The sequence below is a fragment of the Garra rufa genome, chromosome 5 (assembly GCF_049309525.1).
Source record: "Garra rufa chromosome 5, GarRuf1.0, whole genome shotgun sequence".
NCBI lineage: Eukaryota > Metazoa > Chordata > Actinopteri > Cypriniformes > Cyprinidae > Garra > Garra rufa.
Window position 1 is genome coordinate 9,270,916 of NC_133365.1, and position 15,584 is coordinate 9,286,499.

The following is a 15,584-nucleotide window of genomic DNA, read 5'->3' on the forward strand; positions in this document are numbered from 1 at the left end:
GGAAACTACAACCTGATAAGTTGATAACCTGATAAATTCCTTGGTGCTCGACACTCGACTTATCGTGACTAAATTTAAGATGGCGGCGGCAGCTAAACTTCTTGCAGTTACTGTCTGTATAAATCTTCTCGTAAATAAACTACCGGTGCTTTTTCTGAGTTCTCAATGTCTCGTTTTAAATGTCAGGGCCCTTGGAAGTCTACCAATGAAGTGTGGAGCTACTTTGTGCCTCGTAAATGGCGTAAAACAGTGATTTGTTTACATGGCTTCTTCGATGCCCTGTTGACTCTCATTGACAACCTGTTGTGAGCATCGGATAACTGACCCCAGATTTCGGACAGCAGTGGACAAGACGAGATGAGATATGCAAGGTACGTTTACACTCGGTATCATGATTCAATACACTTTAGGTCAAAATCACACCGGAGTTCTCCTTTAAGAAAGAAAGTAGAGGAAACAATTCGACATTGCAAGGTGATTTTGCTTGGGAACCTTCATAAAACTTTAACTTGATTTTTCTTAGAACTGACTTGGCCGACTTCAAATGAGTGTAGCTCAGTCATTTTTCATCTGATTCCAACAAATCATACATTATTTTTAGTGCCAGCACAGGTCACATATGTATAATGCAGGACAATGAAAATATCTATGCATCACCACTTCAGGTATTCATTGATTGCAAAACAGCAACACAGAGTGACTTGTAACATACTCATTAACTCCAAACACTCACACACTATGACTGACACTGTATGATGAGCATCTCTCTTTCTCTGCACACATGCCTTTCTTTATATAAGCTGCTCTGCATGACACAATCAGTGTGACCTACAGATGCACCTGCTGTACAAACACAGACACAACGCTCTACAGCTCACGATCTGTCCTTCAATTCAGTTTACACACAGATGTTTTAGTGAGTGACGGACAGCAGTGCTGATGTCAAAGTGGCGTCGGTTCTGACCTCGTTGGATCGGGTTGATCCTGCTTGTTTGCCCATCCTGTACCGTCTTTGGGCACGATAATCACGTTGGGATCGTTTCCTTTACTCTCAGACTTCAGACTCGGCAGGTGAGCGGGAGGGGGCATGCGCCGGGCAGCGGCCACTTTGCCAAGACTCTGTAAGCCATGTCGTGCAACAACTGCAGGATATGAAGATAGAGGGTGTGAAAACAGTGACAGACAATGGGAAAACACCTTAAACGTCCTCCATACTGGTACATTACGGGTAACACACACACAAGACCTGCTGCTTCGGCGACGCTACACATAGTGCAACACATCTGAACATTCAGAAGCAATCTGAGACTTAAAGGATTACCCCACTTTCAGAATAAAAATGTCCTTATTTACTCACCCCCATCTCATCCAAGATATTCATGTATTTCTTTTTGCAATCGCAAAGAAATTAAGTTTGAGGAAAACATTTCAGCATTTTGTCTCCATATTGTGGACTTCAATGGTGCTCAACAGATTAAAGGTTAGAAATGCAGTTTCAATGCAGCTTCAAAGGTCTCTAAATGATCCCAGCCAGAGAATAAGGGTCTTATCTAGTGAAACTATCTGAAATCTTGTCTAGCTCTGTGTGTACTCTGTGGACTCCAGTTCAAGACAGTTAGGGTATCTTATTATCTACATCACTGTTTTACATTTTTTTTTGTAAAGGGTGTTTGACCTTCTATGCAAAGGGCCTAAAATTGTAAGTAAAAATCGGCATGGCGAGTATGTAACAGCGGCAGTCACCAGTTGGCAGGTAAAACTTTTACAAAATATATCAATGCAATGTAGTGAAAACAACAGCCAGTTTGTAAAGAGATAAGCTGTTTCTGCTGTAAGCGAATAAAATAATCTTTTCAGAAGACAAGATCGTCGTGATTAGCTGTTCTGTCATAAGCGACAAGAGCAAATCTAATAATAGGATACAAACGGGCTGATAAGGTCAGAGCAGTGTGATAGCCAGCTTGTCTTTAGATACGGTTCTAATAACTTTTACATGAGAAGATATTGCAGCTTCATTTCGGAAGATTAGCTTTTCCCATCTTTATTCTTTATAACACAAGAATGTGGCGACACATACCTGGGGTTACATCGCCTAAGCGGTGCAGTAAAGTATAGTTTGAAAGGTTTCGGTTTTGCCGAGTTACCTCGTAAATGTAGTCTTAAATGACTGTAAAGGGTTGTGAGAAAATCAGACGTGTCAGATCCGCGTCATGTGCATCAGGTTTTAAAGAGACAGCTGTGATTTTAAAGTGAAACCTGCTGAAGTCTGTCATTGATGTAAATCAAAGAACAAAAGAAAATTACTCAACTGCTCTAGTCGCTGATTAACTTTTGTAGCTTGAATAAAGATGTACATCTGTATAGTTTAAGCATATACAATTTATAGTTATGTAAAGATGGCTTTAAAATCACAAAAAAATTATATTTCAGAGCCTATTAAATGTTAAAAACGATGGCTGTCATCTATACTGTAATGTTGAATGGCTATAATTAATAGGTAAAACATGAGGGAAAATGCATTTAATAGAGACACCAGTAGCATTACAAAAAAACACTGTAAATATGTTTGTCATTGTAGTAGTAATAACTGCCTGTTTCATGGCTGGTAAATTTTAATCACATCACTGGTCATTGGCAGGTGTGGCAAAAAGTTAGTTTTAGGCCCTGTCTGTGCACGTTTACTTTGAAAACACTAGGTCGGTACTTCTTGTGATGCAAGACGAAAATGATGGGAGTTTTTCGACATACCCTAACTGTATTAAACCGCAATGTAGAGTACACAAAACAAAGTACACATTTTTAATACCCGATTGTTTCACTAGGTAAAACCCTTATTCCTCAACTGGGATTGTGTAGAGCCCTTTGAAGCTACAACGAAAATGCATTTTTAACCTTCTATCCAATTGAAGTCCACTTCAAGGAGAAAAATCCTGTAATGCATTTCTCAAAAAACTTAATTTCTTTGCAACTGAAGAAAGACAGACATGAACATCTTGGATGGGATTGTGTCGTCACAGAAACATTTCTGTTTTATGATTTAAAGGATTAGTTCACTCCCAGAACAAAAATTTACAGATAATGTACTCACCCCCTTGTCATCCAAGATTCATATCTATCTTTCTTCAGTCATAAAGAAATTAGGTTTTTTGAGAAAAACATTTCAGGATTTCTCTCAATATAATGGATTTGTATGGTGCCCCCAAGCTTGAACTTCCATAATGCAGTTTAACCGCAGCTTCAAGTGATCCCAGCCGAGGAAGAAGGGTCTTATCTAGCGAAACAATCGCTTATTTGAGACAAATTGACAATTTATATACTTTTTAACCTCAAATGCTCATCTTGTCTCTGTGATGCACATACGTACTCTGTGTGATACAGGTCAATACAGTTAGGGTATGTCAAAAAAACCTCCCATGAAGATCAAACGCCCTTAACAAAAAAAAAGTAAACCAGCAAATGTAGGATGATTTTGAAGTTAAAGATGCAAACAAGATGTGAGTTTTTCAACCCAACCTAACTGTATTGACCCGGAATACAAAGACTATGCATGCACATAGCAGAAAAGACACAAGACAAGCATTTGAGGTTAAAAAAAACCAAACAAACAAAAAAAGTATATAAATTGTCAATTTCTTTAAAAAATAAATATATATATATATAAATAACCAATAGTTTTGCTAGATAAGACCCTTCTACCTCGGCTGGGATTGTTTAGAGTCCTTTGACGCTGCGTTTAAAATGCATTTTGGACGTTCAAACTTGGGGGCACCGTACATATCCACTATATGGAGAGAAATCCTGAAATGTTTCTCAAAAAACAATTCCTTTACAATTGAAGAAAGAAAGACATGAACATCTTGGATGACAAGGGGGTGAGTACATTATCTGTAAAATTTTTGTTCTGGAAGTGAACTAATCCTTTAATATAAATTCATCGGCAAAACCAGGGAGTAATTAATGCAATTTAATCTTTTACAAACATAAATCAATAAAATGTAAACAATTTCTTTCATTTTTGGCAAACAAAGTGATGCAAAAAAACGTGACACTCCTTGGAAAATAATGTTTACATAAATAGTAGTAATGCTTTCGACCTAATTTCAGAATTTTATTTATTTATTTATTTTGTTTGTGTATCTGCCGGTAGTTTTCTAAAAAATGAAATGAAGTGCGTGCTTCAGCAAACTGAAAAACGCACAACATAGTCATTTTAGATCTACAATTTTAGATTTACAAAATCAGCCTTTCTGCATTCATTCCAGAAACACTTGAACATGGATGTGAATACGCAAATACTGAGTACTTTAGTCTCACCTGTGGTTTTCTGAGTTTCTATTGACTTCCCTTTGTACTTGTCAAATAGGCTGAGTGATGAATACTTGCTTTTCCCATCCTTGGACTTGGTTATTTGCCCCAAACGATCGGACATTGCGATGTAATGTCATCGAGTATGGAAATTTTTCTTTGCACCTCTTCCTCAGTACCGTCTGTTTCTGTGGAGAAATACACACAATGACATGACTGTTAGCAGAAGAAGCTACGTCTCTCCAACACATCCTCTGAACCGTGATGAATAATCATTTCAAAGCCACAGAAGCGCATATTTCCATTCGGACACAAGAGGATGAGGCTCAGTCGCATTTCAAATCTGGTCAACCACAAAACACAACCTTGGACAAAATGTATCAGATCAACCTCACAATTAGCAAATGAAGCCACATAAGGATTATCCAGACATTTTTGGGCTGGAAATGAAGGTGAAAGATTGATGAAGAATGATCAACATTCATGTGACACAGACCAGAAGCAGCTAAATACTGAGAAAATCACCTTTAAAGCTGTCCAAATTAGGTTCTTAACAATGCATATTACTAATCAAAAATTACATTTATATATATTTACAGTAGGAATTTTACAAAAAATCTTCATGGAACATGATCTTTACTTAATTTCCTAATGATTTTTGGCATAAAAGAAAAATCAAAAATTGACCCATCCAATGTATTTTTGGCTATTGCTACAAATATACCCCAGCGACTTAAGACTGGTTTTGTGGTCCAGGGTCACAAATGACAAGCCATCGTAAAGTAGGCACATCAAGTATGCTAAATGGAACCTCAAACCTGCAAGAACCAATGCGATCATGAGTTTCTGCTTCCTATATCTGATGAGCTCACTGTATTTGCAGAGATTAAGGTTTATACATGAACACAAGTCTAAATATATTCATAAAAAGACTGTTTCTTCGTAGATTTGTAAGGTCTTTGTGAACTTTATTAAGCATCAAAGTTTTGGTTACATGGATTTTCAGTGGCGAGACAATTTTTAATGCTTCATTAAAAATATCTTTGTGTTTGGACTGGTTTGTAATGACATGAGTAAATGAATTCTTTTTTTTTTTTTAAGAAACTCTCCCTTTTAAATGAATGATTCACCCCAGTTATAAGCTTGAATTTTAGGGATTTTCTGTAGCTGCACAGTGAAAACGCACCATCTGCTTTCACTTTGAGGAAAAGAGCAGCTTGATCATCTGCGAAACATCTGCCTTTGTGTTCCACAGAAGAAAGAAAAGCAAATCACTTTAAAAATCACATAAGGGCGAGTAAATCATTACTTTTTTGGCTTAAATTTCAAATGCACACTTGCAATTTACAAGTAAACATTCAATAAACAAGTAATGTTTTAAGGAAACGTGGAACGGTTACCCAAAAATGATTTGATTTGAATTCAAGTTTACTGCCACATCAGCTTCTTACCGATAAATGAAAATTAGTATATATATAAAAAAAATAATAATAATCTCATGAAGCCAAAAGCTGTGTGTTTGTAAGAAACAAATCCATCAAGACATTCATTCGAACCATCGCTTGTGATGCTAAAATACTAGTCTTTAATCTATAATAATGCTTCCTTAAGTGTAAAAGTCCATCTCCTATTGACCTCTCACAACAAAATTCACCAATATATTTGTTTGAATCTGTTTTTGGCTTGTAAACGGCCTTTGATCTGTACAGATTTCTCCACTGATTCAGACAGGAGCGTTTTTGCCGGAGAACATAGTATTATGGATTATAGACTTGTATTTTAGCTGGCAACAGTAGTTTGAAGTTAAAAACGATGCATTTGTTTCTTACAAACACAGCTTTTGGTTTCACAAAACGTTAATTGATGGACTGGAATGGGTTGTGGCATTGTTTTTATTAGCTGTCATTCTGATGGCACCCATTCACTGCAGATGATCCATTGGTGAGCAAATGATGTAAAATTACATTTCTCCAAATCTGACAAAGAAACTAATCTACATATTGGATAACAATGAACCAAACCCTAACCTGTGAGTGAGAGCATACTGTTAATATTACTCAGCACTTGTTTGTAAAATTGTCACAGGGACGCCTTAAAATTAATTGTAACCTTTAAAAATTAAAGTGTGTCAACACACAGCATCATATTTTGAAATGAAAAAAATAAATGAAGCTAACACACTTGTCAACGATAGCGGTTTAAAGCAAGTCTTTAATATACAACCATATTATTTCTGATAGAGTAAAAACGTTATATTCTCTAACATAAAATCTCCTCATTTAAACACAATCACAAAAGCGAATACAGTTTGTGAATGTATAGTTAGCATGAGATGTAAACAGAAGCTCCTCAGCCTGATTTTTGAACAAACCGCTTATTTCACAATCATGAGATCAACACGATCACAAACTGGAGGTTGTAAATATGAGCCTAATACCTGATTAATACCATAATTTGATGTAATGAGCGGCATTTCCACAGATATTTCGCTGGGTGCTTTAGCAATGCTACTGACATTAGCCTCGAGCCGCTTCTGCTGTATAAACTCAACCAGAACTGAGAAACGAGCAACAAACCGGGACAGAACACGCAGCAGCGCGGGTGTTTAATTAACATTAGCCGGTATAATGAGAAATCAATGCATTAATGAAGGGTTTGTGTGGACTTGTTGATATGTGAGGCGATTAAAAATGGCTGCTGCACAGAACAAAGCGACACAAACACAGAGACATCCTGCGACAAACCGGCCCCAAACCCGCGAATAATTGCACAGAGCGCGCTAATAACTTACCGATTGAACGTATAACTGTTGCTTTAGATCACATATATCGATATATTTCCACCGGATGGAGAAACTCGGCAGGATGGATGGAGATTTCTCTCTGTTTTTCTCTGTTCGCTTGTTGTTAGTTTCCCGGCCTGAGAATGAAGCTGCTGCTGCCGCCCAGAGCGGATATGACGTCACTGGCGTGCCACAGCGCCGCCCGCAGGTCATCAGAATGAACAGCGATCAGAGACGCACAGATTCAGCTGCGGAATAATTTTAACAAAGCAAGGTGGGTCATAAAAATATATAACATATTTCACTTGACAGATGTGTACAGGTACAGTCCCCTATAAACTAATGTTTTTGTGTTGTTAAAGTTGTTTATGAGGCCCATATTTGTCACTTTTCCAGCAGATCTGCATATCTGAATCTATCTATTTGATTTTGGGATCAGTTTTTTCACTCTGAGGATGAAACACTAAATAAATAAGTACACTCCCTCAATTACATTTCCACTTTAGTTGTAAAACGTTAAAAAAATTGCAAATATTTATTTTTTTATCACATCCCTGGTTTCTGCCCTGTTTTTTTTATTAACTTGTCATATAATTAAATAAGTTACCTCTAAATAAGAGTTGTTTGGACAGTTTACGAACTCAAAGTAAATTAAATTTTTAGATTACTAAAGTTACTCATTCTATTATAATGTTATTGTGTCTGTTATTATTGTTATCATTTACTGAAAGGCTACAGTAAGTTATATGCACACATTCACTCTTGATTGTACGCCTAATTTGTTAATCATTGGGCCTAAAAATGAATGCATTTTGACACTTATCACCTCAACACAAAGCTTCTCAAATTAAATGAATTTAATTCAAATTAAATACAAATGAATTTAAAATCAAATGATCTTGATACAAAAGAAACCACAACCCTAATGCTGAACTACAACAATTAGTTGTAGGTACAAAATTATGTATAAGAAAAAAAATATTGTATGATTGTTTGTCCTAAAAGGCCTAATTATACATTAGCAGCCACGCTATTGTGTTTTTTTCAACAACTCTGACTATCATAATTGTTACTTTCCATTGAACATTTGGTGAGTATAATTTCAGTGCAGATACATGATACATTTTGTAGCAAGTCTGCGAGTATATTTGTGTGTATACTCTTCATCTAGGGTTTGAAGATGTTTCTTTTGGTCAATATTTTTGTGACTCTGTTTAAACAGGTGGTTTTATTGTCTTATTGCATGGTCACTTGTATATTGATTGCAAAAAAAGTTAACTTTATCAGCACTGTTCATTATGTTCATTTTAAATAAATTTTTTAAGGGAGGCCTTCTGGGCATACCGTATAGTCAAAAAAAATCTGAATTTTAGAAAACTAAGGCAACCAACATCTGGGCTTTTATATGTGTCTAACCCTAACTCACCTCTATCCTCTCTCTTTTTCTCACAGTGTTTCACCGATAGTTTACCGTTGCACACAAACAACCTTTCACATGGGGGTATAAAATGTTTATGCTTATCATCTGAGATAGCTGAGTGTGGGGACCTTACTTCAGGACTTTGTTATGCAATAGTGGAGGCTCCACAAGGAGCACCTGTTCCTGCTGGATCCCAACAAGAAGAGCCTGTGCCTACCAGGTCGACTGAGGGAGAACCCATTCCCACTGGGTCTCAATAAGAAGAGCCTGTGCTTGCCAGGTCCTCTGAGGGAGCACCCAATCCCAAAGTGTCCCAACAGAAAGAGTATGAGCCTGCCAGGTCCTCTGAGGGAGCACCTGTTTCCACTGGGTCCTAACAGATAGAGTCTGTGCCTGCCAGGTCTCCTGGGAAGCACCAATTCTCACTGGGTCTCAATAAGAAGAGCCTTTGCTTGCCAGGTTCTCTGAGAGAGAGCTGTACCCACTGGGTCACAACAAAAAATAGCCTGTGCTTGTAAAGTCCCCTGAGAGAGTAGCTAATCCCAAAGGGTCCCAGCAAAAAGAATCTATGGCTGCCAGGTCCTCTGAGGGAGTGCTTGTTCCCACTGAGTCCCTACAAGAAAAGCCTGTGCTTGTCAGGTCTTCTAAGGGAGCACAAATTCCCACTGGGTACCAATAAGAAGAACCTTTGCTTGCCAGGTCCTCTGATGGAGAAGCAGTTCCCACTGGTTCCCAACAAGAAAAGCCTGTGCTTGTCAGGTCCAGTGAGGGAGTACCCAATCCCAAAGGGTCCCAAGAGAAAAAGACTGTGCTTGTCATGTCTCCTGAGGGAGCACCTGTTCTCACTGGGTCCCGACAAGAAGAGGCTTTGTTTGCCAGGTCCTCTGGGAGAGCACCCATTCTCTCTGGGTCTCAATAAGAAGAGCCTGTGGTTGCCAGGTCCTCTGAGGGAGAACTTGTGCCTACTGGGTCCCAACAAAAAAAAGAGCCTGTGCTTGTCAGGTCCACTGAGGGAGCACCCAATCCCAATGGGTCCAAAGAGAAAGAGACTGTGCCTGCCAGGTCCACTGAGAGAGCACCCATTCTCTCCGGGTCTCAATAAGAAGAGCCTGAGCTTGCCAGGTCCTTTGAAGTAGAACCTGTTCCCACTGGTTCCCAACAAGAAAAGCCTGTGCTTGTCAGGTCCACTGAGGGGGCACCCAATCACAAAGGGTCCCAATAGAAAGAGTCTGTGCCTGCCAGGTCCTCTGAGGGAGCACCTGTTTCCATTCAGTTCCAACAAGAAAAGCCTGTGCTTGTAAGGTCTTCTAAGGGAACACCCATTCCCACTGGGTCCCAATAAGAAGAGCCTTCGCTTGCCAGGTCCTCTGAGGGAGAACCTGTTCCCACTGGTATCCAACAAGAAAAGCCTTTACTTGTCAGGTCCACTGAGGGACCATCCAATCCTAAAGGGTCCCAAGAGAAAGAGACTGTGCCTGGGTCCCGACAAGAAGAGGCTTTGCTTGCCAGGTCCTCTGAGGGAGATCCTGTTCCCACTGGATCACAAAAAGAAGAGCCTGTGCTTGTCAGCTCCACTGAGGGAGCACCCAATCCCAAAGGGTCCCAAGAGAAAGAGACTGTGCCTGCCAGGTCCACTGAGAGAGCAACCATTCTCTCCGGGTCTCAATAAGAAGAGCCTGTGGTTGCCAGGTCCTCTGAGGGAGAACTTGTGGCTACTGGGGCCAAACAAAAAGAAGAGCCTGTGCTTGTCAGGTCCCCTGAGGGAGCACCCAATCCCAAAGAGACCCAACAGAAAGAGTCTGTGCCTGCCAGGCTCAACAGAAAGAGCCTGTGCTTGTCAGGTCCTCTGAGGGAGTACTTGTTCCCAGTGGGTCCCAACAGAAAGAGCCTGTGTCTGTTAGGTCCCCTGAGGGAGCACCACACCCCCACTGAGGGAAAAATGGAGAGCGCCAGAAAATATAAGACAGCATCTAACACTTTTGCCCTTAAGGCTAATAATAGTAACACCTACACCTGCCAGGACACCAAAAGGAGCTCAAGTGCCCACTGGGTACCTCCTGGAAGAGCCTGTGTATGCATTCCCCAAAAAGAACATCTGTGCCTGCCAGGTCCCCTGAAGAAGTCATCATCCCTGACAGTTCCCCAAAAGAACGCACCTGCAACCAACACGCCCCCACTGAGTGTAAAATGTAGGGTCATGGAAAATAATAAGACAAAACTTTGACAACTTTGTCCTTAAGATCTCCACCTACCACCTACACCTGCCAGGAACTTGAAAGGTCTACCAATGCCTTCTGAGTACCCACCGGAAGAGGATGTGCCTGCTAATTTCAAACAGGGAGCAGGTACCCTGAAGAAATTATCATCCCTGACACGTCCCCAAAGGGAGCACCAGCAACCACCAGGCCCCCACTGAGGGCAAACAGAGGACACCAGAAAAATATAAGACAGCATTTCATGCCATTTTGACACCAGGCCCAACTGAGGGCAAAAGGATTCCAAAAAGAGCAGCAGTGCAGAGTTACAACGTAGGTGTGTTTCAACCACCTGCCAAAAATAATGTGTGGGGAAAGACCCCAGAGCCTCTTCTAGAGCCTCTTCCTCGTCAGAATGTACAAAGAGCAAACAAGTTAGTCTTTCCTGTCTCTTGTCTTGTGTACTACATTACTGCTTGAAAGTTTGTGAATTTTTGTGGGTTCCAATAGATGATCTTACTGAACATCTAAGATTTAAATTTTTAATTGATTTTTAAATGTGTTTTTTGGTTGTGTCCGATATAAACCAAATAATGATAGCTTATTTAAATGTAAACCAACACTGAACCTGAACTGATCACTGTACAGTTATTGTTTGTAGGGTAGATTGAGTACAGTTGAGGCGTGTACAGTTGAAACACCTTAGTATTCTTGTATGATTGTTAAGCTTAACATATATCATTGCAAACATTACACTGTGCTCTAAAAATAGACATATTTTATGACATTGTGCCATGCAAGATCTTTTCATAATCTAGAGAAATGTGCGAGTATGTCAGTGGGGGACAGTTGAAATCTATTGTGTCACATACTGTTTAGTTGTACAGTGTCATGATAATAGGTTAAAAGTCACATTCAACACATGCTACGCAACTTATGTTAAAACAATGATATTTGTGATATTTTAACTGTCTATTATTAATGGACATATTTTCAAATATGTATGTTAAAAGAATACCATAGCATTTTAAGAAATATACAAGTATAGTAATACCAGTAAATTCTAACCTTATGGGAAAAATTTTTAGGTCCCCATAAGGAAACAAGCTTATAATTCATACAGAATGACTGGAAATGTAAAAATGCAGAAAGTTTTGAGTGATGCTTATATGGTTTCTATGTATGTTTGTGTTTATGTTGTTATGTGTACTGTTATGATTACATTTGTACTGTTTGCCGTATCTTTTCTAGTGTTAAATAGTCCAATTTTGTTTAACCCTCTGGGCCTCTTTATGTTATGTTAAAAATTTTATGTTTTGACATTTAAAAAAATGTAGCTTCATCGGAACGAGATGATACTTGGTGACTTTTGTTGCATTAGCTATGTGAGCACACAAAAAAATCACTGACATGATTCGGATATGTTAAAGGGTAAAAAAAATAAAAAAAATAAAATAAAATAGTCACACTTGGCTCCTTCGCAGTCAAAAATGACCGACATAGGAAATGAATAAGAAATACGAAAAACTTCAATAATTCAGAGAATCTTTTGAAGGTACAAGCTACAAATCAGCCACTGTGCTGAATAAAAGTGTATATTAATTGAATATTAATTCTAGTGGAAAAAAAAATTGTTCATTAAAATTGTATAAGTATTGCATAGTATCATAAAAACTCCTCAAAATTCTAAATAATTATCACAAAATATTACTAAACAAAAATGTATTCAATTGATTCTCCTGAAGAAAAAAAAAATCTCTTTAAAAGGCTTCGGTCACTTTTGACCACAAAGAAGCCAATTGTGACTCCTAAACGAAGAGGCCCAGAGGGAATCTGAATTAAATAAAGCAAATAAACAAATCTGAATTTTTAAAAAAAGTTGCACAACTGTAATTTTGTAAAAAAAAAAAAAATAATAATAATACAATTGTTGCAATAAATGGTTAGCCAGCTTTAGAGCATTAAGAATGGGTGGCAAAAATGCACCTTGTGTTTATAAGTTAATTGTGGAAAATTTAAACTACTTATGGCTATTATCAATTCATGATTTTTTAGTGCACAAACAAAAGAAATATCATGTTAAAAATCACTTCATTTCAGCATCTAGTTTTTGTGTAGTGATGAAAAAAGCAGGAAATGTCTACTGTCCGTGAACTTCGAGTGAGGTGTAGTTCAGGGACTGGCCTGCAGATGTCGCTGTTGGTTTGCAGTGACCGCACCAGTGTAAACAACGCCAGAGTGTTTGTAAGTGCGCGGCTGTAAGCACACACAGACGCGATGGCCGAGAGCGACTGGGACACGGTGACTGTGCTGAGGAAGAAGGGTCCTTCCGCTTCTCAGTCCAAATCCAAACAGGTGAGTAAGTCCCGGCGATCCTCCGCAGTCACGCGCCTGTTCGAAACACAACCCGCCGCCGCGCTCGGTTTCATCACGAGCCTGAAACACTAGCTTAACTAGTCAACATGTGGCTTGTCCTGCAGTCTAGAAGCTTCTCTTGATGAAAGCGAGCTATTTGCAGATCTATAATAACTCTAGACATTCGCATTTAATTGTCATGTTTTTGTTGTTAGACGCACTGTGTATTGATTTTGAGGAATGACAACAAATTTACACTAACGATATATTTCTGTGTTGACTGATCTTAATTTTAATGTCGTTTTAGGCGATCACTGCTGCCCAGAGGCGTGGAGAAGAAGTGGAGACCACAAAAAAATGTAAAACATACTTTTTTGCATCTTGCAATTTGTTCAAATGTCGGACCGATCTGTTGGAAGATAGAAAATGTTTACTTTGATTTCATGTTCATGTGCCTGTGACAACAACAACTACTTTAACCTTTGAACTTTAATCGCACACATCATCATCATCATCATCATAATTATCATCTACAGTAAAGGTACAAACATGTGTCCACATTAATCTGTCCAAGAATCAAGAGCAGATATTATGTCTGACATTTGCTGGACCTCATATCAATCATTGCCATTTTTTTATCATAATCAATATGCTTAAGCCTAATAATCTGAGTACAGTTGGTCACCAAAAATGCATTATGAAAAACAAAACAACAACAAAATCAGCAAAAAATGCTTTTAAAATGTAAACATTTTACCAATACTTCTCAGACATAAAAAAACAAGATTTTTAAATCTGCATTTTACCTTTTATTGTTTATATACAGTAGTCAACATTTGAAGTGGATCAAAAACTGAAAAACGAAAATGGTCCTAAGACAAGAACGGGTATTGTTTTGGTTATACGTCAACTTTGATGAAAGGTTTTGATCCACTTCAAATGCTGACTACTATATATATATATATGTGTATATGTATGTATATATTTTATATTTTTTTATATAAAAAACATTAACCACCATGACAGCTGTTGCTATATTCTCTATATCATTAGAACATGACATAGTAACTTGTGTAATCTAACACAAAATTCCCTCATCATGGTTAACTGTGTTTTTAAGTATCAGTGGAGGTTGATGTTGTTTGATGCTGGATCTCAGGGTCAGCGGGGCAGAATAAGCAGCACCTGGTGACCAAGAACACAGCCAAACTGGACCGTGAGACGGAGGAGCTCCACCATCAGCGCGTGCCACTGGAAGTGGGAAAGGTCATCCAGAAAGGCCGTCAAGACAAGGATCTGACCCAGAAAGACCTGGCCACTGTAAGCAGGATCGCAGCTACAGTCAATCACATCTCATGAGTTTAGTGGTCTCATGGTAGGAATGAGCCAAAGCGGGCAGTCTGTTAGCGAGCGGGTATCAAACACACAAATGCATTCACTTCTGCTGCTTCAGAAACATATTTTGTTTATGTTCAACAGAAAATCAACGAGAAACCTCAGGTCATCGCCGATTATGAAAGTGGGAAGGCCATCCCAAGTAATCAAGTCATGAGCAAAATTGAGAGAGCAATCGGTAAGCAACTCTTCCATAGTGTTGTGGCTGTGTATTGAAGCGGTTTGTGGGTTAATCATCATAATCTCACCTGCCACAAAGGTTTGAAGCTCCGTGGGAAAGACATTGGGCAGCCGCTAGAGCCCAAATCCAAGAAAAAATGAAGACAAAGCCTCGAAATCAGCCCGTTCCTGGACGTCCCGTCCTCCTCCTCCTCCTTCTAAGCCGGGCTGATGGCACTGGAGTCTCAGTGTAGAGCTGCGTCAACAATGGCGGCGCTCACAAACCCAAAGTGCTGCGACACAGTTTGGCAGTTCCTTGCTTTGGCATGTAGTCTTTCTCTTGTGGAGATGGAACATTTCAATTAACCTGTTTTATCTGCAGTGATTTACAATGATTTAAAAGCATGGTTTGCTCGATTGTGGCCTTGTCATGCATCTGACATGTTCATGTCTTAAAGATTCATCTTTTAAAAAAAGGCTTGAATAAAGTTTTTCATTTGGTGATGTTGTCGGAGCATTAACTATAACTTAGTTTAAACAAACAGCGAGGTGTTAAAACCAGACAGTAATACAGTCGAAGACAAAAGTTTACCTACATCTTGCAATATGTGTAAAATGGTAATTATTAGACTAAAGAAAGAGGGATCATACAAAATGCATGTTATTTTTTATTTAGGTCTTGCCTGAATAAGATATTTAACATAAAAGATGTTCACATATACTCCACAAGAGAAAATAATAGTTGCATTTATAAAAATGACCCCATTAAAACTTTACATACGCTTGATTCTTAATACTGTGTTGTTACCTGAATGATCCACAGCTGTGGTTTTTTTTTTTTTTTTGGTTTAGTGATAGTTTTTCAGCATTTCTGTGTATTTGAACACTTTCCAACAATGACTATGATTTTGAGATCCAACTTTTCACACTGAGGACAACTGAGAGACTCATCACAAAGGTTCAAACACTCACT

At 38.7% G+C, this 15,584-nt stretch overlaps 2 protein-coding genes across 5 annotated transcripts in view; one reads left to right on the top strand and one right to left on the bottom strand.

Annotated features, from left to right (window-relative positions):
- Positions 1-7,244, bottom strand: part of prrc2b (proline-rich coiled-coil 2B) — a 30,930-nt gene extending 23,686 nt beyond the window's left edge. For all 4 annotated transcript variants that reach the window (XM_073839347.1, XM_073839346.1, XM_073839345.1 and 1 more), the window contains exons 1-3: positions 7,097-7,244; positions 4,315-4,493; positions 965-1,142 (exon numbers count right to left, since the gene is read on the bottom strand). In XM_073839347.1, the coding sequence (XP_073695448.1) occupies positions 965-1,142; positions 4,315-4,429 (293 nt within the window). In that variant the 5' untranslated portion in view covers positions 4,430-4,493; positions 7,097-7,244. The remainder of the gene's footprint in view (positions 1-964; positions 1,143-4,314; positions 4,494-7,096) is intronic.
- Positions 7,245-12,921: 5,677 nt separating this feature from the next.
- LOC141335515 (endothelial differentiation-related factor 1 homolog) lies at positions 12,922-15,112 on the top strand. Its single transcript, XM_073841006.1, has 5 exons — positions 12,922-13,057; positions 13,365-13,416; positions 14,217-14,377; positions 14,537-14,630; positions 14,712-15,112. The coding sequence occupies exons 1-5, from the start codon at positions 12,980-12,982 to the stop codon at positions 14,771-14,773; spliced, it is 447 nt and encodes a 148-aa protein (XP_073697107.1). The 5' UTR covers positions 12,922-12,979; the 3' UTR covers positions 14,774-15,112.
- The last annotated feature ends 472 nt before the right edge of the window (positions 15,113-15,584 follow it).

Bases quoted from the DNA above. Each gene is read 5' to 3' on its own strand.
- LOC141335515 (XM_073841006.1), top strand. From the start codon at position 12,980: ATGGCCGAGAGCGACTGGGACACGGTGACTGTGCTGAGGAAGAAGGGT. The intron at 13,058-13,364 runs GTGAGTAAGTCC...ATGTCGTTTTAG, and splicing joins CTCAGTCCAAATCCAAACAG to GCGATCACTGCTGCCCAGAG. The intron at 13,417-14,216 runs GTAAAACATACT...GCTGGATCTCAG, and splicing joins AGTGGAGACCACAAAAAAAT to GGTCAGCGGGGCAGAATAAG.